The sequence below is a fragment of the Coturnix japonica genome, chromosome Z (genome assembly GCF_001577835.2).
Source record: "Coturnix japonica isolate 7356 chromosome Z, Coturnix japonica 2.1, whole genome shotgun sequence".
NCBI lineage: Eukaryota > Metazoa > Chordata > Aves > Galliformes > Phasianidae > Coturnix > Coturnix japonica.
In genome coordinates, this window is record NC_029547.1 from 58996795 (window position 1) to 59022626 (window position 25832).

General features: G+C 39.9%; 2 protein-coding genes across 9 annotated transcripts in view; one reads left to right on the forward strand and one right to left on the reverse strand.

The window, feature by feature from the left end:
• ECPAS (Ecm29 proteasome adaptor and scaffold) overlaps nucleotides 1-4804 on the forward strand; it is a 66155-nt gene extending 61351 nt beyond the window's left edge. For 4 of the 5 annotated variants that reach the window (XM_032441468.1, XM_015849831.2, XM_015849832.2 and 1 more), the window contains 5 exons: nucleotides 99-243; nucleotides 631-736; nucleotides 884-972; nucleotides 1560-1631; nucleotides 1989-4804. In XM_032441468.1, the coding sequence (XP_032297359.1) occupies nucleotides 99-243; nucleotides 631-736; nucleotides 884-972; nucleotides 1560-1631; nucleotides 1989-2128 (552 nt within the window). In that variant the 3' untranslated portion in view covers nucleotides 2129-4804. The remainder of the gene's footprint in view (nucleotides 1-98; nucleotides 244-630; nucleotides 737-883; nucleotides 973-1559; nucleotides 1632-1988) is intronic. The other variant, XM_015849830.2, reaches the window with a different exon arrangement.
• A 523-nt stretch (nucleotides 4805-5327) lies between these two features.
• SMC2 (structural maintenance of chromosomes 2) lies at nucleotides 5328-25777 on the reverse strand. Of its 4 annotated transcripts, none has more exons than XM_015849834.2 (25): nucleotides 25629-25777; nucleotides 25030-25275; nucleotides 24348-24497; nucleotides 23581-23703; nucleotides 22627-22665; nucleotides 22375-22485; nucleotides 22139-22183; nucleotides 21436-21669; nucleotides 20506-20655; nucleotides 19642-19875; nucleotides 16527-16686; nucleotides 15870-15987; nucleotides 14991-15129; nucleotides 14683-14802; nucleotides 14200-14404; nucleotides 13527-13662; nucleotides 10614-10738; nucleotides 9621-9814; nucleotides 9212-9355; nucleotides 8770-8964; nucleotides 8021-8221; nucleotides 7448-7564; nucleotides 6822-6982; nucleotides 6318-6465; nucleotides 5328-5857 (listed from the first exon to the last, which is right to left on the reverse strand). In XM_015849834.2, the coding sequence occupies exons 2-25, from the start codon at nucleotides 25195-25197 to the stop codon at nucleotides 5705-5707; spliced, it is 3570 nt and encodes a 1189-aa protein (XP_015705320.1). In that variant the 5' UTR covers nucleotides 25198-25275; nucleotides 25629-25777; the 3' UTR covers nucleotides 5328-5704. The 4 variants fall into 4 exon arrangements, with proteins under 4 accessions (XP_015705320.1, XP_015705321.1, XP_015705322.1 ...); XM_015849835.2 differs by having other exon boundaries at nucleotides 25639-25775; XM_015849836.2 differs by having other exon boundaries at nucleotides 25648-25773.
• Nucleotides 25778-25832: the final 55 nt, after the last annotated feature.

The window sequence follows — 25832 nt, forward strand, 5'->3', positions numbered from 1 at the left end:
GCAGGGACTGGCCACACAAGCTGCAAGGGAAGATTGGTTGAAGTGTGTGGCCAGCCTGCCCTTGTTCCCTGTCTGTCATGCCTTCCTCACCTCTGCAGAACTCCTTTGAGAATGTGGGTGCAAGTTTACCAAAGCTCGACGAAGAGGATGAGGATGCAAGAGAGAGGGAGGTGCAGATGGAGTCCCTGCTCTGTGCCTTCGAGACCCTGGGCAAAGCCTGGCCAAGGAGCCCAGAGACGCAGCGTGAGTCATCTGACTGAGCAATGAAATCCCTCCCTTCAAAGGAGGAGGGGGGGAGGGAGGGTCCTAGAGATTGTATTTGGTGTGGGTAAGCTTTTGAGAAGATCTGTGGATATATTGGACAAAAAGCAGGGTACTTTTATTAGTGGGACAGAAGGAAGCTGCTTTTCTTCCAGTGCTTCTTAATGAGCACGGTGCCCTGCCTTGGTGGGTGAAGTGTTCTGGAGCCATTTGTTGCAGTGTTGACTTGGTCCTTGCTGCACATCTAGGATGGTGTCACTTGAGTACAGGAATTGTACATAAGGAATGTAGGGCACAGGGTAGGAATTTATTCCTTCTGCCTTTCCCTGTTGTGACACAGCAGTGATGTAATTCCTTGATATTCTGTAGGTTGCTATCGCCAAGAGTTTTGCAAGTTAATGTGTGACCGTCTGAAACTCAGCACATGGAAAGTGCAGCTCGGAGTGCTGCAAGCCATGAACGCCTACTTTCAGAGGTAATACTCCCTTCTACTATTCACTTCAGTTATGTTTCTTTACTGCTTCAAGCTCTCACATTATGAAAGACATTCAGTGATTCTCAGAGGAAGGTAGAGTGGATCTCTGTCCCAGTGACACAGAGTGACTGCTTCTGCATTTGACAGGCTGGTGCTGTTTGAGGAGGAGCATGCAGACCCTGAGGCATTGACAGAAATACTGTTGGAAACCTGCTCATCTATCACCCATTCTTTAGGTAAGTGGATGATGTCGCCCAGCTTAAGTTTGATAATTAATTGCATGTTAATTTCTCCTGTGGTTGCTGGCTAGCAGAGAAAGTGCAGAATAAGCACAGGCTGCCAGAGATAGCGCCTCATCCTGCCTTGCTCTGCAGTAGCTGCTGAAAATGGAGCAGTAAAACGTGCTGTTCCCAGGGAAGTTAATTCCTCTTGTGCTTGTGTACCATCACTAAGCGCTGTTTGTTAAAATCTGGATGATTTATAGCCCTTATATTGTAGCAAAGGAAGAGTCTGTGATGCACAGAGCTTGTTAATCATCAAATTGCAGGTATTTGAACCTTGCTGCCATTCAGCACGTGCAAGGAGCAGTAGACCTGCATTAATGGGAGGGTGATGCAAAGGGCTTAGGGGACCTGTTAGGCTCTACTTGGTCACATTCTGCCATTCAGAGGTGTCTGACAGGGTAGAGCTGTAGTCTGTCAATGTGAATAAGCTTTGCTGTGGGCAGTCTTCAGACCATGGTGGTGACTGCTCTGCATCCAGCTGGTGTCCATTTGGTTTTGAGTTCAGTTGTTTTTATCTTACCTGTTTTTAAATCCCTTAGAAAACAAAAGCTACACGTCCATCAGAACAGAAGCTTTGTCGGTGATACAGCTACTGCTCACCAGGCTGCAAGGTGAGACTGCTCTTACCATGTGGGAGAATTGCTGTTGGGAAAAGAAAAGCACATGGCTGTGTAGCCTGGAAGAGGAGAGAGAGAATTACCTTCTGTTCTGGGAGATTTAGTGGTGTTTTGGGACTTAGGTTTTTTCCCAGTCAGCTGTTTGTTCACTGGGAAAACTTGAAGAGAGTTAGAAGCAAATGTGGATAAAGTTGGATGTAAAGCAGACTGTTCAGGTTGAACCAAGCATGGTCACTGTGAATGACATGTGAGCAAGTTGTCCTTCAACCTGTGTGGGGATGGGGACCACTTGTTGGTGTGGGCTTTTGGCATAGCAATATTCATGTCTGGTGTCGTTCTCTATCTGCACAGAGTCTAAACAGTGGGAAAGCCTGAAGCCAGAAAGCAGAGAGCACCTCATCCATTCTTTATCTACAATGGCGTCAGACAGCAGACCTGAGCTACAGGAGAAGGCATTTATATTGAAGAAAACACTTGAAAATCTAAACTAAATTGTAAAAACATAAACTACAAAGTGCCATGTAAAACAAACAAACAAAAGTGCAGTGGTCTGAAAACCAAGTGGGAAAATGAAGATTACTCTGTAGCATGCATCATTCCTGGCCAAAATAAAACATGCCTTAAGTTCTGTTCCCGATTAACGTTAATTTTACTCTTTTGAGCTTATTTTTAGTTAGTATTCTGTCAGTAAATACCTCTCAGTGATCTGCCCTAGAATGTTCCTCGTTGTGCAACTTAAAATGTTGAGGGCAAGTTGCTTTTAATTCCCTTTAAATCAGCAAAAGAATGTTACTCAGATCCCCATTGTCCTTCAAAGCAGTTGTTGAAAAGCCACCAGCACAGGAAGTGAAAAGCGTGTTTGATTTTCACTTATCTCACGTGCAGAGATCTGTTACCTGGTGTTGTTGATACTCTGCAGCAGGGTAGTGTTCATTACCTGCAAAGAATGAAATGCTGCCCCTGGAGTCTGTGTGACACTCCTGTGTAACTTCCAGGGGCAGCGTTTCATCCGCTTCTCCTGTTTGCTCCTCCCCTGCAGCCTCTTGTCCATGAGCTACAAAGGCAGAGTACTGTTAGCTCCTCTCCTCCTTCTCTGACCTCAGAATGGATTGACCGAGGCTTTGCCTTCCCCAGCTGTGTAACCTCGGCCTCCCAAACTTTGAATGAGAACTTTCTTCCTCCAAGGATGCACAAGAGAGCACTTTACTGAGCTATGTGGGACAGAATTGGGCCTCTTTGGTGCCCAGGTGGAACACTGCTCTTCTCAGAATTGTTTTGCATGGACACTCCTCAGCTGCAGGAGAAACAAACAAACAAAAAATGGGAAAAAAAACCTTTTTTAGATATGTTTTTGAAGAGTGTTTGAAGTTCGCAATGACTTTTTTTTAGTAGTGGTAATGTTTTTTTTTTTTCCTCCCCTTCATGTTCGTAACTCTGTTCTTGCTTTGGGAACCTGTACTGATTTAGAATTGTCAGTATTTGTAAGGAACTGAGTTGTGTGTTGTTTCTCAGCAGCCCAAGTCATGCTGGTTTCTAGCAAATACTTTTTAATTTGCACTTACGAAGAGAGATTATATCTGCATTAACGTGGAGTAAAATTGCTATTTGATGATGTGGCCACGCTGCCTGCCCCTCGTTGCCCTTCTCAGATGAACGACAAAGCTGACCACTACAGCAACAAACTTTTCATAGCATAAAGTTAGTGCTGCACCACAACCTGACCAGCCCCACGTGTGCCGTTTTTTGGGGATAAAATGCTTTGCTGATGGTGAAATAAAATCATTTCTGTGGGTACCACCATGTCCATGGTTTCCAGCACAGGGAAGCTTGTTTCTTTTCTTACGATGCGTGGAGCTCCTTTAGAGAGGATCTGTTATGGTGAGAACTGTTGGATAACGTCACCTTTCCTCCACGTCCATCGGTTAGAATCAGGTGTGCAGTACCTGCTGTTCCCTCAGGTGCCATTCCCCTCTCAGTATTTCCTGGTACTGTGACATCCAGTTGTCTGGCTTTGTCCATGGGAAGGGAGGAATGTAGTTGTTATGCATCTGGTAAGAAAATGTCTTTGGAAATAGGCAGAGCTGTGGCTGTGTAGCAGAACCCTCAGCGAGCACTAATGCTTTGTACACTAGGGCTGGTCAGCGAGCAACTTCTCGGTGCTGGGAGCTGGTGCTATAACACTTTGATTTACACCTCGTTGGCAGGGAGCTGCTCTTTGTTTACGTGTAGTTTGAACTCTTGAGCACAGTGTATATTTTAAAACTTGACTGGGCGAATCACTTTACGGTGTCTTTACAGATCTGCTTTACCATGACGTGTAGTGTCATGAGCGCTCATTTATTTTGTATTAGATGAATATTACCAGTGATGCTTTGCTGTAGCAGTTCATTGTCTGACTTGGGTTTTTTCGTATTTGGTTGGAGTGACAGTTACAGAAAACAAGAGTCTCCAGGTCTCTATTAGTCTGATTTTTCGCTGTGGACTGGAGTGTGCGGAGGCGATGCCTCCCATGGTCATAAGGCTGTAATGAGAACTGTAATACTTGTCAATGGCAGCCTGACTTTCTTTATTGGGGATTTACACTAGAGGGAAGAGCGTATTCTAGGAACTCTACAAACAGCTGGCTCGACAGCTCTGGCCGAGTGTTAGGAAGGTTAGAGATGGTTCACTACTGTCTGAATCACAAAGCAATATGTCTTTCTCGTGGTTACGGAAGAGATTCAGAGCTCCTCTCTAAAGCACGTGCCTATACACAAGAACCTACCTGTACGACAGTTAATTCAGTCAGAGGCTTGATTTCTACCCCCCTCATTTGTAAACGTGACAGGATTCAAAAATAAATAGATGTGGCCTTCCTAGAGTTTTTCCTCTAAAAGTGATTGCACTATGTAAAACACACTGTACTTTGCCCAGCCTGGGCATCCTTGTGCTGCTGCAATGCTGCTTTGTATACCAGGAGTGCAGTGTGCAGGTCTGACACTAGCACTCATCCTGACCTACAAGCTGTTGCTTCAATGGATGTATATTGAGAAGTTTTCTAATGTTGCAAGATCTCCATGAAACTCACTGCGATCTGTACTGTCAAAAGTATGTAAAGGGACTGACTGAAAGAAAACCCTGTTGCTTACCAAAAAGGTAAAACTTAAATAAAAGATGCATGACCTGTTCTTGGCAGTAACTGGTAATTTTTCCCCCCTTCAGAGAATTCTATGATTTGGTTCCGCAGCATTGCTCCAAATACAGAGTGAGCTCTTAGGGGTGGGACTGGAATGTGTTACATCTGAGTGTGTTTATTGTATGTACAGACATGTGTGCGTTTTCTTTTTTCTACCTGATGGGTGTGTGTTTTGTGTATGTGTATTTATGGGAGCTCATCAGGTGACTGCGGGGAGAGCAGATGCGTTATTGTGGTGTAACTGGGTACAGCAGCACCTGCCACGTTGTCACTCCACAGCCAAGCCAAGAAGGGAGCCTTGCTGCTGGGTGAGGGGCAGCTTCCGTCCCTGCAGGCTGTGAGTGGCTGCTGCCTACAAGGATGGGGTTTACACCAAAGGGAGGACCACAGAAAGATGCTGCTGGTATGTGTTGAGACTGACCCTATAATCAAGGGCTGGGGCATGTCGAAAATGTAATTCTGACTAATTATGGGATGTTGGGTGAAAAGCAGCAAGGAAGGAAAGCAAGGAAAGCTTTTCTGTTTTATCATTTATTAAGAGCATTAGCAAGCATCTAGAAACCAGCAGTTAAACTGCTGCCCACTGTACTCACAAGTGAGTAGGCTGCACAGCTTGAAGCTTGTGCTAACTCGCATATTCCTACGTCATGTTAATTGGCAACAAGAGGTGCCAATCGCAGCACATTTACTAAAAGCTGTTAATGCCGCAGGCTTCATCTCACCTTCCTGACAGGCTCCTCTGGGCTGCCATGACCTGAAGTCATTAACAAAACTAAAAGCTCTATAAAATGCAACTTGCATAAGTTGTTTTATTTTTAAAAAAAAGGTGATTCTGGGGCTTCCTGTAATTGAGGGATACAGAATGTTCGAGTCACCATTACTGCATCGTTTGTTACTCATCTTCGTTGCTATTGGCTTCACTCAGTGCCTTCTTTTTCTTTAACTGGCAGTGTCTTGTAACTGTGGACACACCATCAACAAACTTGGTCCTGTAGAGGACGTTGGCGTTGTTAAACATCCCATCCTTCAAGGACACCACAAGGAACTGCAAGAAAACAGCACAAAGTAAATGCTGCTGTCCAAATAAAGTTAAAAAAAATCAGGATTTTTGAAATCCTTCAAAAAGCAGGATTCCTTTTTATTTGCTTAGGTCTGATCTTACTAAAACTTCTTATAAATGGATCTTTCTTTTTTTTTTTCCATTGAAAGCCTCATGGAACACACTGGGTTAATACACGTAATAGTTTGTGTAGATGAGTTACAGCTGTGCTGTAACCTCAGTGCTTGGTCTCCTCAGTCCAGGATGGCCATAGCACCACCATATAATACAGCCTTTCTTCATGCATTGACCATTGGGAAAATGTTGCCATGAATAATAAAATAAGCCAAATCCAGCTGAAATAACTTGGAAATAAAATAGTTCAGCAGTTAAGAATTCCCAGGAGCTGGCTGCCTCTGGAAATAACAAAGCTGGATAAATAATCACAGTGGTTGTAAGAGCATACCTGGGATTGTTTGAAATGAGCATGAAGCATCTGTCCAATGTTCTGGGTATGAGAAAGGTCAAGAGCAGCATCCACTTCATCCAGGATGTAAATGGGAGCAGGTTTGAAGAGAAGGATGGCTAAGATCAAGGACAAGGCCACCAGTGATCTAATACAAAGAACAAGGAAGTTAGGTTACGTTTTACGCTCTTGTTTGAGAGCCTCCCACTTATTACTACAACAATCATCCGGTAGCATTTAAATGCTCTTTGAGAAGCAGATTCATGCTGTGAGCACTTCGAAGGCAGGCTCCTTTCTGAGAGGAACTGAATTGAGAGTTTTTTTAAAATATGAAGCCAGGATGGACAAGACAGTCTCTGACTCGACTGTGGAAAACATTAATTAATGTATAAAAATTATACTTTACAGTCCTAAAGTATAGGTGGTTAGACATACCAGCTACATCCACAACTGCAATGGAGAAAAGAGAACAATAACAAAAAAAAACATCCACAGTTTACCAACCTTTGACCTCCACTAAGTTCTGTCAGGTTTTCCTTCCAGATGTTTCCTAAGCCAACCCTGAACTCCAGACCATCCAGGATACTTTGCTTTTTAGATGGTACTAACATAGCTTTGGCTCCTGGTAGAAGCATCGAGAAGATGGAACCAAAGTCTTTGTTCACCTAGAAGTGGGATGAGGAAAGGTAAAATGAGCATGATTTGAGTCAGAAGCACGGCTGTAAAAACTTAGTGATGGGTAACACGATGCTCCAGGCTTCTTCATCAGCTTAATTCAATAAACTCTCACATCTTAAAATTCAGAACATACGGTGAGTGTTTTATTTCAGCTGTACTGAAAACAAAGCAAGGCTACAAAAGTACAAAGGACAATTTAGACAAAGTTAGTCGGACAAAACAGCAGTTCCTTTCATTACGTAAAGGGTGTCTACAAGAAAGCTAGAAAGGAAATCTTTATCGGAGCAAAGTGATAAGAGTGATAGATTTTGTTGTTTGTAAGCATAGAAGATGAGTTCTAGAAAGAGACAAGTTCTTTTTATACAAATAAGCAAAACAGTGAACTAAGGGGAATCTGATCCTCAAGAGAAAATACATGCTGCAGTGCTGAAATTAGGTTTCAAGCAACGCACCTTTTCCCAAGCGATGTTCAACGCTCTGATTTTCTTTCTGTCGAGCTCTTCAATAGTCGCAAGAATTTTTGACTTGTCATTCTCTACGATTCTCTTCTTCTTCATTAAGTCGTTGTACTTGTAAAAGAAGAGTGACTGATTTCAGTGAACAAAGCACAAAACAGTGGGAGTGCAATTAAGAAACAGCAAACTTAGTCACAAGATTGAAATCCAAAGCATTCATTCAGCTGCACTGCAGGATTTGAATTTTAGGGTAATGTTTGCAAATTAAAGCAATTAGAATTTCCAACATTTGGCAAAGGTGAAAATCAGCACTACTCTAGAAGCTGCACTTTGATTGAAAGTTAATCGTGCTTCATTTATCTTTCTATGCAGGAAAGGATACTTATGAAGGCACACAGGAAGAATGGGACAATTATAACTCAGAACCAGTACTAGAAATATTAGGTGTCATTTTTGAGGTATCATTTTTGGTGTATTTAGGAAGAGAATATGTGAAAACACAGAGTAGCATTGCAAATACAATACACCCAAGCTGCCGAACTTCTAAATGTTAAAACTTGGAATGCTTACCTTCTCTTCTGCCTCAGAAAGCAAATTGATAGCTCTCATGTTTAAGGACTTCTCCAGCTTCTCTTTCTTTGTCATCAGTTTCTGCAGCTTCTGACTTGCTTCTTTAGGATTGTTGATTTCAAAGTCGTAAGTGGTGCCCGACTGGCCAAAAAGCTCTTTTTCTGAAGTTATCCACTTGTGCTCTTTCTGCAGTTTGTCCAGCTGTGCACAAGAAGACACACAGAATTTTATTCCTAAAATTCTGAATCAAAACAGAACAACAACAAAACCCAACCTGCTACTGCCCTAAAATTACTCTAAAGCATCAGTTTTTTCACCCCAGAGCAACACAGGTGGATCCCTTCACCACGCTTCGTGCTGCTTCCAAGATCATAGAGGGACCAAGACTTTGGGGAACTTTCATGTATACTCTTCCATGTAACATGGAACATATTTTCCTGTATCTGGACCAAGCCACTGTCTCTTGAGTACCTGCCTTAGATTCTTTAATTGTTTACCCAGTTTATCCATAACATCAGAATGTTTTAGTTGTTTATTTTTTAATTCCATTGATCACCTTCTTTTACAGTTTCTATGAATCCATAACGATATAATTTATAGTTTCCACTCCTCCTTCTTCACACAAAGAGTTGCAAATAAAGTAGTGCTTATTATTAAAGGAAAAGAAAAAAAAGGCTATTTCCTTTGCACAGAAAGAAGGAAATAATCACTTGGACAAAGATGGAAAGAAAAGCACAACTATGACATACCATGGAAGAAGCATCAGCAGCCTCTTGTTTATACTTGCTGATGTCGTGTTCTAATGTATTATTGTTGAGCTGCAGTTTATTATTTTCCTTTCTGTACTTCTCTATCTCTGCAGATTTGTCTTTAATACCTTTAGTTTGTTCTGCTATTAATCCCTTTTGCTTGGCCAGCTCATTCTCTGCTTCCTTTAGAGATTCCTGTTAAGAAAATCAGACAGCTAGTAACTTCTTACAGACACAGATGTTATGTCATTGATAGGACACAGCAAAGTAGAAATAAAAATTAACACAAGGTAATAAAGGCAAAAAAACCCAACTCCCGCTAAGGCTAAACATAATTTAGCGCTGCCAAGAAGGTCCAAAAAAAAACCCACAACACAGTTAAAGCCTCAAGGGATCCTTAGTAACATCAAAACTGATAAGAAAACATAGTATTCCTTCTTACATTTGCCTTAGTAGCCTCAGCTTCCAAAGCATCAACTTGCTCCTGAAGGGATGTAATTGCTTGTTCCACTGCCTCACTCTGTTGCTTATATGAGGCCTGTTCTTGTTTTAGCTGTTCAAGTTCCAAAACTAATGCTTCAATTTCCTAGAAAGACATTTTGATTTGTTAAGTTTATACTTCAGTGGAAAGAGCTGACATTTAATGTGATAAATAGTGTAGAAGATAATACAGTACTTGCTCTTCTGTTAAACGGAGCAACACCACGAAAACATCAGAAATTTCCACCTGTCAGTAACTACAATGTAATATATAAGTTGTGAAGCTGAAAGGACTGAAACTTCAGTAGAATAGAACTGACTTCTGGAAACAGTTGTAGCATAGGGAAAATAGCAATAAATGTGAGGTTTACCTGCTGCTTTTCTTTCATTTTTCTGCTTGAATCATCTGCTTTCTTCTTGGCACTATTTAGTTTCTGCTGAGCATTTTTTATTTCCTTCTCGTGTTCTGATTCTGCATTTTTCATTTTGTTCTCTAATGCCTTGTATTCTTCTTCAGCTTTCTGTTGGTTCTCCTTAGTTTCCTTTAATGCCTCTTCACACTCCACTGAATCAAAGGTACGGTACTTAGATTGAACAGTGCTCTTATCCTTAAGCTTAAATCCTGGCCTGCCTCTGAAATAAGAGTCTGCCTCTACTACTCAAATAAATAGATAAACAAATAAATAAAATACTGGTTTCTGCCAGTTACTGAAGTCAGCACTTTCAGTAATTCCTGAGACACTTCTCCCAGTTATTTGTAGGGCACCAAACAGAAAACCAATCATTAAAATTAACAACAACAACAAAAGCACAAACAGATCTCTAACCTTTAGAACAAGTATTAACCCATGAAACAGCAACCTAGACAGATACAGCTTCATCCTTCATACACAACATACACACACATGATTATTTCAGTCCATTCTTTTCTTCTGCTGTTTTCCTTACCACTGCATTTGATTCCTTTTACACTTTTCCTTAGTAACATAAATAGTACGTATTTTTACTGTTCAGATCATTCAGATTATTTATACTGCTAACCTCCTGAAACAGATGGTTTTGGGGAAAAAAATCACATAAATATAGGATTAGATGCATTTTAAAATGTTGCTACAAAGCCATTTTTTCCTTTTACTCTAAAGTATGTGGAATCCTTAACAAGGACAAAACCTTTAGAAGGGCATGACAAACCTTACCTGAGCCCCACACCTGTGTTTGCCAGCTATGATTCCATCTATACTCCAAAATATAAAACAAATATTTTCAAAGCTACTTTTTCCCTTGTCTGTTTTGGTTCTCAACTGCCAAACATCTTTCTCTGCAATTAGCTCTTAACTGCAAGATAAAAAACACTTTTGTCTCACCAATAGTTTTCTCCAGAGCAAACAGGTCTTCCTGTTGTTTGTGATAAGAGCTTTGCCGAATCTTAGCTTGCAGTATCCCTTCCTCTTCCACCTTCATCTCCAGCTGCTGCTTCAGATGCTGGTACCTTTGAAGGCAGTAACAATACACGCTGCTTTAATGAGGGATGCCCAGCATTTCAATTTCAAGTAGATATTAAAATGCTTATATTCCCATTCCAAAGTGACAACAATGACAAAAACAAAATGCTGACATTTTACAGAAGACTAATAGAGCTTTAGAAAAATACAGGCATATAAATGTACAATTTCAAATATCTTTAGAAGTAATTGTGAAGTCTGTTGATAAGTAACTTATACATTTAACTTGTTGTTGTGAAGCCCTGATAATATATACTAAAAACAAACAAACACAACCCAAAGCTTGGAAACAAAACAGAGCTCATGTTTTTCCAGTCAGTAAAATTAGAAAACTATTACACAACAACAAGTATTTCTTCCTTTTGGTCATATTTTTGCAAATCTGTTATGACTTAAAACAATCTGAAAAATAACTCCAGCTGGCAGGTACCACACTGCCCAGCGCTACCTGCTCACGGGATTTTTTTAGAGCTAAATGTATCTTTTAAATTCTAATTTTAACAACACAACCAGTAAGAAGGAATAGCTGAAAATTCAAACATACTTTTAAGACCATTCTTAGAGCAGAATCACTTGAACATTCATTCTCCTTTAGGATTTTTACATTTCCTTGGGAGAATAATAAGAACTATCACAAACTGAAATTCTGGATGGGTATTACAAAAGAAGGGCAATAAACAGGAAGAGATGGAAATTTTGATGCAATTAGAAAACTATGGCCTAATTACTGCCAGAGAAAGATAGTGCAACAATTGGAATACTGTGACTGAAGGCCACAAGCTTTTTAGGAGGGATGGGTAGGACAAAAGTTGCCCTCCACATGAAGAAGTGCAGAGGCCATTAAGAACTGCCTAAGAAACGTCCATGACCAGGTTGAGAGCTTGTGGGTTAAAATTACAATCAGTAATTCCAGCTCAGGAAGGACATGGAGCTCTCGGAACAGGTCCAAATGAGAGCCACGAAGATGATCAGAGGGCTGGAGCACCTCTCCGATGAGGAAAGGTTGAGGGAACTGAGATTGCTTAGCTTGGAGAAGAAAAGGCTCTGGGGAGACTTCATTGTGGCTTTCAAATATTTGAAAGGAGCGTGTATCATCTGCCTGGACTTTTGCAAGGCCTTTGATATGACTCTGGACCACAACCTTATCACTAAACTAGAGATACAGACCTGAAGGCGACACTACTCTGTGGATATGGAATCGGTTGGGTGGTCATAACCAGAAAGACGTGGTCAGTGGCTCTTTATCAATATGGAGGGTGGTCACAAGTGTTATCCTGTAGCAGACTGTTTTGGGACTGGTGTTCTTCATATTTATGAATGACATAGTGTAATCACACCCACAGCAAGTGTGCTCATAACACCAAGTGAGGTAGTCAATAGAAGGAAGTGATATCCAGCATCACCTGGACATGTTTGAAAATGCAGGCACAGTCCTTAGTCACAACAGAGGAAATATTTTAGATAGTGGAATAGCTATTTTCTAAATATTTAATTTTCCTTAGGCCCTATCCTCTCCTCCAGAAAATTAGTTTATGTGAGTTGTCTTTATACTGTGTATGGGAACTGTTGAGTCCCAGCCTGAACTACTGATTGAGCACCTGGGGAAAAGACCTGGTCAGCTCTGGGAGCACAGATGAAAGCGATTCACCTGTGGGACTGGAAGGGGTGGAGCCTGGCTGCATCTCCCTTAGACCTCCCTGAAGGGCTGACTATCCCTATCACTAGGGAAGGAGCACTTTCTGGAGATTCTGCCTTGATGAAGCTTTTCCCTGCAAACCTATTATCTTCTGATAGATCTCCTTTATAGCACTTTTCTACCATGCAGGTCCTTCTGTCACTGCACAGATGACAGATCCCTCTGAAGGACCTCCCTATGATCTGCCTGAGGGTAGAGAGGCCTTTCAGAGGGATCTAGATAAGCTGGTTCACTGGGCTGAGGTTCAACAAAGCCAAGTGTTGGGTCCTGAACTTTGGCCACAATAACCCCATGCAGTGTTATAGGCTTGGGGCAGAGTGGCTGGATGACTGTGAAGAGGAAGTGGACCTGGGGGTGTTGGTTGATGCTCTGCTGAACATGAGCCGACAGTGTGTCCAGGTGGCCAAGACAGCCAACGGCATCCTGGCCTGCATTAGAGATAGTGTGGCCAGCAGGAGCAGAGAGGTACTCAGCGCTAGTGAAGCTGCATCTTGAGTACTGTGTTGTTTTGGGCCCCTCACTACAAAAGACAGTCCACAGAAGGTCAGTGAAACTGGTGAGGGGTCCAGAGCACAACACTTATGAGAAGTGGCTCAAGGAGCTGGGATTGTTTAGCCTGGAGAAGAGGAGGCTCAAGGGAGACCTCATTGCACCTACAACTTCATAAGGGGAGGTTGTGGTGAGGAGAGGTTTGGCCTCTTCTCCCAGGCAACAAACAGGACCTGAGGAAACGGCTGCAAGTTGTACCAGGGAAGGTTTAGATTAGACATAAGGAAAAACTTTTTCTCTCAGGGAGTGGTCAGGCACTGGAATAGCTGCCCACGGAGGTGGTAGAGTCGCCATCCCTGGCAGTGTCCAAGAGGCATCTGGATGAGGAGCTAGGAGATATGGTTTAGAGGCTTGTGGTAGCAATGGGAATGGGAGCACAGCTGGACTAGATGATCTTGTAGGTCCTTCCCAACCTTGTGGTCCTATGATTCACACCTTTGTTGTAACATCTTTCCCATCATATCGATCTGTCCAACAGTTACATAGTCACATAAGAGAAATAACAGACATTTATACTACGCAAACCTTACTTTTCAGCTGTATTCTTTAAGTTTGCTAGCTCTCTCTCTACAGCTTCAAGTAGAGACTTCTTTATTTTGAGTTTTTCTTCAGCTTCTCTCATAGTTTTAAGTTTAACCAATATAGATGTAACATGCGCGCTTGCACCTGTTCAGAGAAAAAAAGAACAAAGTTAAATCTGATTGGAATTAGATTCAACTCTGGCAAGTGATGAATTGTAAATACTGGCTACGATGCAGGTTTTAGTTCATCATCTGTTTTCATTGCAAAACAGAAGAACAGCTAAGCAATCATTCTCAATGGAGAGACTACAAATTAATTTAGTGAAATCATCCAACTTAACATATTGTCATGTGTGAATTTACCTCAAATAAATTATGAAATATTCCAAAAAATGTTTGAGTTCAAAGCACTCTTTCCAACCTCCTCCAAGATGTTTCAATAGCCAAACATGTATCTAATACATAAACTATATTATGCTAATATTTTATCGGTTTTTTCCTAGTCTAACTGTAGTCTTACTTCAGTGTACAACCACCAAATCTTTTCTCAAAGATGATGTTATCTCAAGTACGAGTTTAAACAACAACAACAAAAAAGCCTCTTTCCATTTTTAACAATATGCAGGGCAGTAAACAAATCAACAAAAACACAATTATTATATGAATACAAAACAGTAATTGCCTCCACTTAGGGTTCCCTGAGGGTCGAATATTTCTCCTTGAAGTGTAACACTTTTTTTCATTATTCTTTTGTCAAAGGTCACTTTCTTAGCTTTATCCATGTTGCTACAGACCAGTGTTGTGCCAAAGACAAATTCCATGGCCTTCTGTAGTTCGATATTATAATCAATTAGCGAAATGGCTATATGCACATCAAGATGACCGATCTAGAAATAAAGTGAAATGCAATTAGTATGTCTTAAGTTACAAGAATCTTATTTCGATAAAAATAATTTTTAAGTCATTCTTACATTTTAAATCATAATTTCAGGTAAAAGCAAAACAATTAAGATCTATCTGAATACTGGATAGTTCAAGGATAGTGAGGGAAAAAAAATTAAGAAACCCTCAAACTCTACAGAAATAGTATGACTGCTACATTATGCTAAAAAAATTGAAAAGGAAAAAAAAGCATGCAATAAAAACACAGTATTTATGTACATACCAGTTCTTTGGCCAGTGAGATAATTTCATATCCAATACACTTGGCTGAAATTTTGTTTAGTGGAATGATGGTGTAACGATGCTTTAGTTGACCCTTTTCTATAATCTTCCTGCCAGTAGCCTAGAATGAGAAAAGCCACCTTTCAGAGCATATTCAAATATTAAGACAATAGGGCATTCCAGTAGCATCATTTCATCAACAGTATCTATGTATGACACTTGCTGACTTAAATTAAGTAGGTACCTGGGACCAAATCACCTCTTAGGCATTAAGACACTAAGCACGCGTTTGCTTATTGACACACATACCTCTGTGTCCACCACAATGTGATAGAGTTTTCCCCCAGCCACTGCTTCTAGGGCTTTTGATGTGGATATGTCTTTCACAGTGATGAGTGTTACAACAAGGCCTTTCACATAGCTGGGATTCCAATTTTTTTCTGGATTTCTTAGAAAAACAAAATCAGTTATGACAACCATGTTTGGTTCTCTTCCTGACATCTTCAAAAACTATATTAGAAACTACTATTATTTACAAGGGTAGAAGAAACCCTAATTCTATTAGACAAAATAAACAAAAAAATATTAATTTAACTACTTCAAAGCAAGAGACTTCCCAGTAAGAAGTCAGTTACAAAGCCAACAGAGGAATGTCCTTCCTGCGTTTAGTATGATTTGTTCACACAGATCTCAGTTATTAGCGCAATTACGGGAATATGCTCTGGTTGATTTTACATAATAAAACACATATGAGATTACATATATGTTGTAAAAACAGACACAACTTTCACTTCCACAGAGCAAATTTATTCACAGACCTCAGACAGGACTGAAAATTGTTAACGTTTTTGCAGATTAGTCTGTTGGACTGCTATAGTTTCAGCTAATTAACTTGACTTAGGAATTGCAGCACCATGTTACAGAACTTCTAAATTCACATTATATTGATAAGGTTGTATTTAAAGAATGACTGTGTCCTCTTCACTGATGCCTACTAATTCAGCTAGAATTTCCTGACTTTACTAACCTGTTAACTTGCCTCAGATAAGAGAATCAATATTCACTGACAGTACAAGAAAAACAACTGCCAAGGATTCAATGGAATAATTTTTATAGTCTCATAATTCATGTGTTAAATGCACCAAGCAGCACCTGAAAATGTAATTCAAAATGACACTGAGATCTTACTTGTACTCGAAATGTAGATGAGGATGCTTCGCTGCTATACTTTCACACAGTTCTCTCAGAGAAATGATCTCAGAAATCAGTGCCTTCTTCTTTGCTACATGGGCTTCCTCTTCTCCTTCTGGAATTGAACACAAACAGCATAAAGACATTCATAGTACAGAAATTCAGTAATTTATAAATCAGTCATCTGCTCCGTTTATACACATACATGGGGAGAAGCTAATTGAAAAACATTCTAAAATTATTTTTAAATTACAGTTTTAGACAAATTAACAACTTAAGAAAATCAAATACACAGAGCAAAAAGTATAATGTTACTCCCTAAATATGAGTTGAAATGATTTCAGGATTATCAATTTACGCTTTTGTGCACTTTCTGCAACAATTATAACCTGCAACAAGAAACAACCTTTAAGAAGTTTTAAACACTGAAAAAACAGGAAGAAAAAGGGAACCTCACTGCTCTTCTAAGTTTAAGTTTGAGCTTTGTAAGTGTTGGCTCACAGTATTTAAAACTGAATCATTTCAAACTAATTCCCTTGCAACTTTCACCAGACAAATTTCCTTGTGCCTGAAACAATATACTTGTTTTTCCTGTTCCTTCTATATTCCTTTCCAGAACTCCACAAAATTATGCACCAAAAGTCTATAAAAAACCTTCATATTTCAGCTTTTTCATTTGATCCTGGAGTTTTTCTTTTGATTTTCTGACAGCTTCAAGTGTCGCTTGGTCTTCCTTGTAGCTTCCATCCACCTTTTTAACTTTAGCTTGTTTTGTTTTTAGCTCCTGCTGTGCATATTTCAACTTCATTTTGGCCTGTATGGAATAAGAAGACATGAAGCCAGAAGATATCTAGGGAGAATCTCTGAGTACAGACTTAGAGCATATGCATTAGCCAGATTCCCCCTTAATTTGTAAAAATTCCTACCATTTGCAATAATGGCAAATAGCAGCCTTGGCCCTTAAAACTAAAGATGTGGGTGATAAAGAGCATAAAATGTGTCAGAGGGGGTTTCTGGGTGCCAGCATTCTTGGTCTGTGTGTGCTGATGAGATGTATCTATCTTGGCAGAAGAAATACTTCACTTGCTTGTAACTTGGCATGACTGATCAAGAGCTTCAAACTAAGATAGATGAGGGAGGGAGACTGCATTATGAACAGTGAGACACACCAAGGGAAGGTGCAGCACTGTCTGAGGGTGGCAAGGCTAATGGGAACACCTCTGCTGCTCCAGGTAGCATTGTGGGTACTGGAACACAGAAGAAATGCCTACATACTAATACAGGCAGCATATGGAACAAACAGGAAAAACTGAAATCACACAATCACAGAATCGTAGAGGTTGGAAAGGACCTCCAGAGATCATCGAGTCCAACCCCCCTGCCAAAGCAGGTTCCCTACACCACGTCACACACGTCAGCATCCTGAAAATCTCCATAGGAGACTCCACAACCCCCCTGGGCAGCCTATTCCAGTGCTCCGTCACCCTCACTGTAAAGAAGTTCTTGCACACATTCCTGCAGAACTTCCTATGCTCCAGTTTCTGGACGTCTCCCCTTGTCCTGTCTCCACACACAACTGGAGTCTGGCCTTGCCAGAAATATGTGACTCTTGCCCATAACTATGACACCATAGATATCTGTGAGATTTGGTGAGATACTCCAAAGACTGGAGTGCTGGGATGGAGAGCTATTGACTGCTCAGGAGCAGCAAGGTGGAGAAGTCATGCTTCATGTATTGCTGTCTGGGATGACACAGCAGAGAACTTCCAGGTAAGGATTAAGGCAGCAGACAATAAAGCAGATGTCATAGTAGTTGTCTACTATAGACCAATATGTGCAGTTCTGGGCTGCATCATACAAGAAGGATGTTACAATACTTGAAACTGGCCAGAGCAAGGCAACGAGGCTGATAAAATTGCTGGAAGGCATGGGAGCAAAGGCTTGGGAAGTTGGGTCTGGAAAAGAGAAAGCTCTGAAGCTACCTCATTGCTCTCTACAACTCCCTGAGGAAGGGGAGAGGGAGGTGACAGTCTGTTCTCCATGGCAGCCAACGACAGGATGTGTAGGAATGATACAAGGCTGCACCAGAGGAAGGTTCAGACAGAACATCAGGAAGCACTTCTTTACTATGAGCACACACCAGAACAGATTTCTAGAGAGGTGGTTAGTACCTCCAGCCTGCCAGTAGCCAAGGGGCATTTGAAAAATTCTTTATAGTGCTCAATATTGTGTGTTAACTTATGGCTAACCCCAAAGTGAGGTTGGACTTGATGGTCTTTGAAGGTCCCTTCTAACTAACCCAGCCCTCAGCACTCAGTCCATCTTGGGACCAATGCTCTTTATCATCTCAGAGAATGACATATTAAATAAGAGCACACTCTCAGAAAGCTTGTTGAAGACACTAAGCTAAAATGGTATGACAGAATGAAGGGATGCCATCCAAAGGAACCTGGACAGGCTTGAAAAGTGGGCCTACATGAACTGAATGAGGTTCAGCAAGTCCAAGTGCAAGCTGTTGCAACTGGAACATAGCAATCCCTGACAATTTCTCAGTTCCTTTCCCTGAAACTGAAAAAAGAACTCATTGAGAACTGCTGTCCTGAAAAGGGCTTGGAGGTCCTGGTGGACAAAAAGCTAGAGCCAGCAGTGTGTGCTTGCATTCCAAAAAGCCAACTGTATTCTGGACTGCATCAAAACAGGGGAAGCAGAAGGGAGAGGATTGTCTTCTTGTGTGTGTCTTTGTGAGGTGCAACCTGCAGTACTATGCCCACGGCTCAAACACAAAGAAAACATGGAGCTGTTGGAGCAGGTCCAGAGGAGCCCACAAAGGCGATGATCAGAGAGCTGGAGCACCTCTTCTACAAAGACATACTGGGGGAGCTGGGCTTATTCAGCCTGGAAAAGAGAAAGCTCCAGGCTGATATTACTCTGGCCTTCCAATACTTAAGAGTTCATGAGCAGGAGGGGAGAGGGAAAATAGTAACAGGGAAGAGGGAATGGCTTTAAGCTAAAAGATGGGAGATAGATGTTAGGAAGAAATTTTCTGCTCAAGAGGGTGGTGAGTAACTGGCATAAGGTGCCCAGAGAAGCTGTGGATGTGTCCTTCCTGGAGGCATTCAAGAGGCCCGAATCATGTGCGGCACTGGAGATTTATGCGCTTTGAGGTCCATTCTGACCCAAGCCATTCTGTAGGCTGCCATGCTATGAACTATTCTATTGTACATACTTGGATGCAATAACCTGTATTACCACATATACAGTATCAAAGAAAGAGAAGAAAGAAACTAAAATATTCTGGGACAGAACCACCTTTGTTGCTTTTCTCAGAAGAGCTTTTCCATAAATGAGTCAAGGATGGTGCAAGTTTATCAACAAAAAATTATATTCCACCATCAAAACAACCACAGCAAGTTTCCTATCTTAAGAAGGATGCGACATGTTTCAAGTAATGTGACTAGCATAAAATGTAATAGAGTAATTCCTCCCAAACTCCCTATTCAGACACACTTGATCCTGCTAGTTAAATACAGACATACTTTAATTTCCTATTCTAAGCTTCCTATTTTACACTGTCAGTCATCTGTATACCAATTGCTGTATTTCTTCAAGGCAATGTTGTAACTTTTCCTTATGTTGGCTCAAGGACTTCCCTGTTTTAAACAGCCTGCTTAATTAAAAAAACCTTACATTTTTTGGCCTATGCCAAAATACTTTGCATATATATTCTATAATTTTCCCAACAGTGCATCAAGAGAGCTCTGACTCTTACCTGTTTAGCCTCTGTTACTGCTTTGCTAATTTCATTTTTGCAGGTCATCATCTGGTCAGCAAGAGAACTTCCTCGACCACTGACATTGCTAGACAGGCCAGCAGATACACCATTAAAATGCTGTTGTGCTGTGGCTAAAGCTTCTGCACCTTTTTTACTTTCCTCCTGTAAACCATTTAGATCTTCCTGTATACTCTTTATTTCCTTTTCCTTTGATGTTATCGCTTTAAATTCCTTTAGCAAAAAAACAATAATGATACATAAAATCAAACAAAAAAACAACCCCTATTAACTTAAAGTTTATGTTGGTAAATCAGATGATGTACAGCTATGATTAGTTTCACTGATCAAGATTTTAAAACCTTTTGTCAGCTTTTTTGTTTTCACAGCCTGTTTTTACATACTTCAAGCGTGCACCTGCTCATTGAGGACACTCAACACAACATGTACAGAGAAAAATGAAATAGAGGAAAAAATGATAACTGCACAACCAGGAAAAGCAGCTCTCTGTAAAGTATTTAGTGTTCCTATTTAAGAGAAATGAATTAAATGTCAAGAGCATGAAGTAGATGTTTTTCCTTTAAGTTTAGCAGGTTTCCTGAACGCAGTTGGGATCTCCTCCCAAAATTAAAACAAAGTTGTCAACAGCAGAGCTGGACTTCCTTCATAAATACATCTTATTTGTTTTTAGTGGCAGTCTACTAACTGTGCCATACAAATCAAGTAACACCACTTATTATTTGTTTCTGCCCTCCTGTTGCTATTCCTTCCCATCAACCTTGAAAAGATAATAAAAACCTGCTGTCCCAATGCACACCGAACTACATCAGTGCTTAAAAAGAATAACATAAACAAAGGGCTTACCTCCTGCATGACTTTAGTCAATTCTTTATGCCTTTTCTTTTCACCACTTAAGTTTTTCTTCTTGTGATCAAGATCACTGCGGACTTTAGCATCAACTCTTTGGAGTTCTGAAAGAGCAGCTTCCAGCGACTGTAACTTAGCACCAAATTCCTAAATTCAGAAACAATGGAAATTTTATGTATACTGTTATCCAATATTTAAGATTTCATTTTCTGATCATAGCTATACATAGGAGATGCATGTCTGATGAAGCAGATAGAGACTCCAAAACAAATGGGCTAAAACCTCTTCCCACAGAAGTCCGTACTAATTTGAAGCCACTGCTAGAGCCCAACTGTAGTTACTGAGAAACTCTGTCCTTGCAGGGGAAGTGTAGGAGTTGCACTTAAGAATGAAAAGATGCTGTGGGATACTCAGTACATAACTACTTTTTCTACCTCTGTATCTGAGGTCACTAGTGATTTTTGTATTTCCCACTGCAAGTGCATTTCATCTGAAATGGACAAAAAAAAAAAAAAAAAAAAAAAAATTAAAAAAAAAAATCAGATAAAGTTTTCCACTGAATACACAGAGTAGAAATATGAGGGAAAAGTGTTATCATCTTAAATCACTCAGTCTCACTCCAATGCCTGGCAAAATTGTTGATATTATTTGGGAATTTACTGAATAGGAAACTGATCCTTGAAGGTTTCTCTTGGCTTGGGATATTCTGTGATTTACAGCAGTTGGAAATACAGTATTTCAGACATTAAAACTTTATAGACACCCCCGTTTAGGGAATGACTACTATTGAGTAAGCGGTGTATAATCTAAACAATTCACCATAGAAGGAGTAAAATCTAAGTGCATACCATCTACAAAAATAATTTTCTTCTCACATACTTCCTTCTATTAAGACTTTCAGGTGAGCGTATCTGGGTTCTCACTTACCTTATTGTTTTTCTTTTCCATATCTTCTATTTGTTGTGCAAGTTCCTTTACCTTCTCCTCATTCACAGCCATTAATTCCAAATTTTTCTTCTTATTTTCATTTGCTTCCTTTAAAGCGTTAGTAGTCTGATCTTTTATCTCTTCAGCATGGATATATTGAAAAGCCACACAGACGCGTTTTAAATTCTCCATTTCTCGTGTTATTTTTTGGTACTCTAGATACGATGCACGTGCCTGAAAAGATATAGGTTGAAAGAAAATAAGGGTTAAAATTGGGTGAAAGAAAATTAGGGTAGTACTGTTATAGAATATTATATGTAATATGAATATAATATATAACGTTCAGTATTGTACACTGCAAACCTACTTAAGAAAATTCTAGATGAAGCTGTACTAGTGCAGTTGATTGTATAACAGAAACTCCACCTGAGGCAAGTTTAACAACTAAGACAAGAATTTAACTTCTATGTTTTCTGTTTCTCTCATTTGCTTATTGTTCCCTATGTCCCTCTCCCATATATCTTGTAATTCCTGCAAACCACACTGTCTATATTTGGATAGGTGATAAATTTTACATCACCTAAAAGATTCTAAAAAGGCTGAAAAAATATCACGTCCTATCTTCCACATACCAGTTCAAGTTATTTGAAAGTATTTCTTCAGTACTTTAAAGCCTCTTACCACTTCTCCAAATATTCCATACCTCTTTCAGTTTCTCTAGACTTGGGCTGATCTCTTCAGTTATGATCTGAAACACAAACCAGAACATTGGTATTCAGATTTTTAAAACACATGTAGCATTAATATCTGCACATAGAGAAACATATAAAGAAAGGAAATAGTTTACAAGTAAAAACAAAAACAAAAAAAAACCCACCCTGTGCTAGTAATCCATTATCTTTAGCAAATAAAGCACACACTCCCACATATAGTACCAACCCTTCGAATTTCATCCAGTTTGGCTTCCTTCTTCTCTATGGTCTTCTGGGCAGTCATTTTCTTGCATTCATACATCCTGGTACCCGCTGCTTCTTCAATCATAGATAGAATCTAGAATAAAATAATTTGACAGAGTTTTAATGATTTTTATCATGTCAAGTTGGTTCAACCTAAAGCAAGCTTAACATGTTATCCCTCTATAACACTTTCTTATCCAGAAAGAAAAAAATAAATAAGTCATAGTTCTCTCACCTCCGTTGGCTTCATATTTAGAACTTTAGTAATTCGCCCCTGGTTAAAGAAAGACAAAAGGAAAATTACAATTGTGTACCATGCTATAGTAGTAAAAAATAAATTAAAACCCCCATACTCATTTTAAACACCAATTGCTAACCTTTCTTTATTATTATTGCAAAGTTAGTTTAATAAATTGCTTTGTTCTCTAAATTTCAAACAAATAATAAGTCCTTTCTTCAAACAGCAAGCTTGAAATGGCCTTTAGAGCTTCTACATGCATTGCTGCTCACATCCAAGAAAGTGATGCTGTGTTTATTTTGTTCTGGCAGTCTTACTGACTTTCTGATCTCAAGTAACTTCCTGATTATGGTTGCTTGGTAATCTGGCTCATTTGTGAAGGGAGGGGGGAGGGAAGAGGAATAAAAAGGGTATGAAAACTGACCTTTTAAAAAAATATATATATATAATAATTAGGACAACTCCATCTGAAGCAAGTAAATTCTACCATTTTGTTACTCCATGCAAATCTATAAAAGGTTGATTTAGTCTCTCTATTAAGGGTTACAAGAGTCTTTTCACGTGGCCAGCTCATCTTTTTCTAAATGGGATTTAATAAAGCAAGCATACTAACTAATACCAAATACTGTCTAACAAAGAACACAGCAAATAAGGAAAAACACCCTTTTTTACTATGTAATAATATAGGAAACATCTCTTAGAGACCAGAAGGAAAACAAAATTGGCATATGCCTTAGAAAATGCCTCCTGTAAGACAAATGAGGAGATGAAAGAAAGCAAGGGCTAAAAATTCAGTCAGGGTCATACTGGGCTGCTCTAAAAATCTTAGCTTCTGAATGTTCAATTTTCACATGAAAGTTCCTTTTATTTAATAAAAAAAAAAAAAAGTGCTATTCCACAAATTTAGTGTCATTTGTATTTTTCTGAATTTTAGAAAGGCATGCATAATACCTGCATAATAAGGAAGTGAGGGTTATTGACGTTGAGACCGACAGAACAGAAGAGATCCTGTACACGATTGTTGGAAGCATTTATACCGTTGATAAGATATTTATTCCTACCTCCAACAACAGCCTAGATGAGGAAAAGAAAGAGAAAAAGCTGCAAGTGATTTAAAAGTGGCTTGATACTGCAAAAAGACAAAATAATTAAATGTATCAAAAAATAATAATAAAATTCCATACACTCCTGCTTTGTGTGCACATACCATGCCCAAGATAACAATAGACCTTAAAGATTTTTCAGACAACTTTTCAGTCCTAATAGAAGCTTTAAATAAGATCAATTACAGACGGTAAAGATTTGTTCAAGACTGACAAGAAATTCCCCAACTATGAAGGATTTCTTATAAAAGCTCCATGTTTTGTAAACAGAATCTACCACAAAGCTCAGAAATGAAGGCCACAAGATAGAAAGCTAGAATTTATTTAGGAACATTCTACTGCTAGTATGTTTTTGTGCAGCTCCACATAAAACACCAGTGATATACAGCATTTAATTATCTTAATCTTATTTCCCAAGTAATTACAACTTTTAACCTAGCACAATGGTTCCACTTCTACACATTTTGCTAACAACACTGTAGAATCATTGTCTCAGTTGCAAAAACTTAAGGACTTTTAAAACTCTTTATTTTCCTGCTGAAAGGTCACTTTGTTAAGCACAGTAAAAATGTACATAGTTTTCTGAGCAAACAATTACACACATTAAGTGCTTACCTGTCTGGTGACGGTGATTTCATTGCTATTTTCAAATCCCAGTGGACTATGTTTCTTGTCAGAATTATCAAATGTTATAGACACGGTTGCTTTACTTACTCCAGCTTGCCCATTTTTATAAACTAAATCATGGAGGTTTGAAGCTCGCACCTAAATATATGGAACAGATCAATGAACTTCTGAAAGAAATCAAATAGCTGCTGTGTTATTCTGCTTTGGCAAAATGAACGGATTCGGTGGGTCTGTCTATAACACTGAAGATTCAGGGCAATGAGAGATACCAGAGATGCAAGACGCTGGTGCTCCTTGCAACAGCAGAATGTTCAAGTTTTAGTGAGCTAGAACTTGCCATTTGTTTCTACATGATATTTCTGATAAAAAAGAGTGGGTGTTTAAGAAAAAAATAATAGAAAGCTAAATTATTAGCTCAGTCACTAATACCTCCACAGATAGAATATTCATCATTACTCATGCAGTGCACTAAAGTGTTCCTTGGAAGTCTGTTGAATTAATCTAGAGTTAGAACTGGGGAGGGGGGAGGATGGAAGCAAATCAACTGAGGGCAAAGGTTTTTAACAGAAATAACACTTTTTGGGTCTTCCACCAGAGATTTCTCAGGAGACTAAAATGAAAGATTGATGACGTAAGGACGACCTCTGTTAAGTTCGCCCTCTCTCTTTACCTGAGATAGATTGGAGATGCCCAGTACGAAACAGATGGAGTCCAAGATGTTGGACTTGCCACTGCCATTTAAGCCAGTAATGGCATTGAACGATGGATCAAAATCACAGATTTCTGTCCTCTGAGCATAGGATTTAAATCCTTCAAGAATAATTGATTTGATGTACATCTTCTTTAAGCTGTCAAAGGGCCGCGTTGGTGCTTCCCCCAAGGGCACAATTTAAGGGCTGGATTATAACACTTCATGCTTTGAAGGAAAAAAAAAAAGAAAAAAAAATAAAATAAAAACACACATACAAAAGAAGCAAACTGTACTGCATGCCTAACACAGCTACAAGAAAAGGGGAACATCAGAATCAAAACAGCAAGCATTTTTTTTATCAGAAAACCATAAAGGACCGCAAACCCAGCAAGCATTCCAATATGTACAATTAAAATAAAGCGACTTCACCCACTGCTCATCCCTATGGCTACAGCCCACCCACCCACCACACATCCTCATCTACCGCTCTGGGGTCCGGGCAGACACAGTCACGCACCTCAACCGACATAGACCCGAGACTGTCCTGTACCCCACCGAACCGCCATCCCCACACGTACCAAGCCGTACCACACGTACGAAGCGAAGGAAGCCCTCGCTAAACCGCTGGCAGCCGCGGAGCTCCTTCACACACTCAGCACAACTACGGCGGCAACTAACGTTTGAATTTTGGCGCCGAGAGGAAGCGACCTTTGGAGGAAGAGCCCGCCTATGGGTGTCCAACACTCTGCCTTGATGCAGAGATCTCGGCTTGTCTGGTCCAC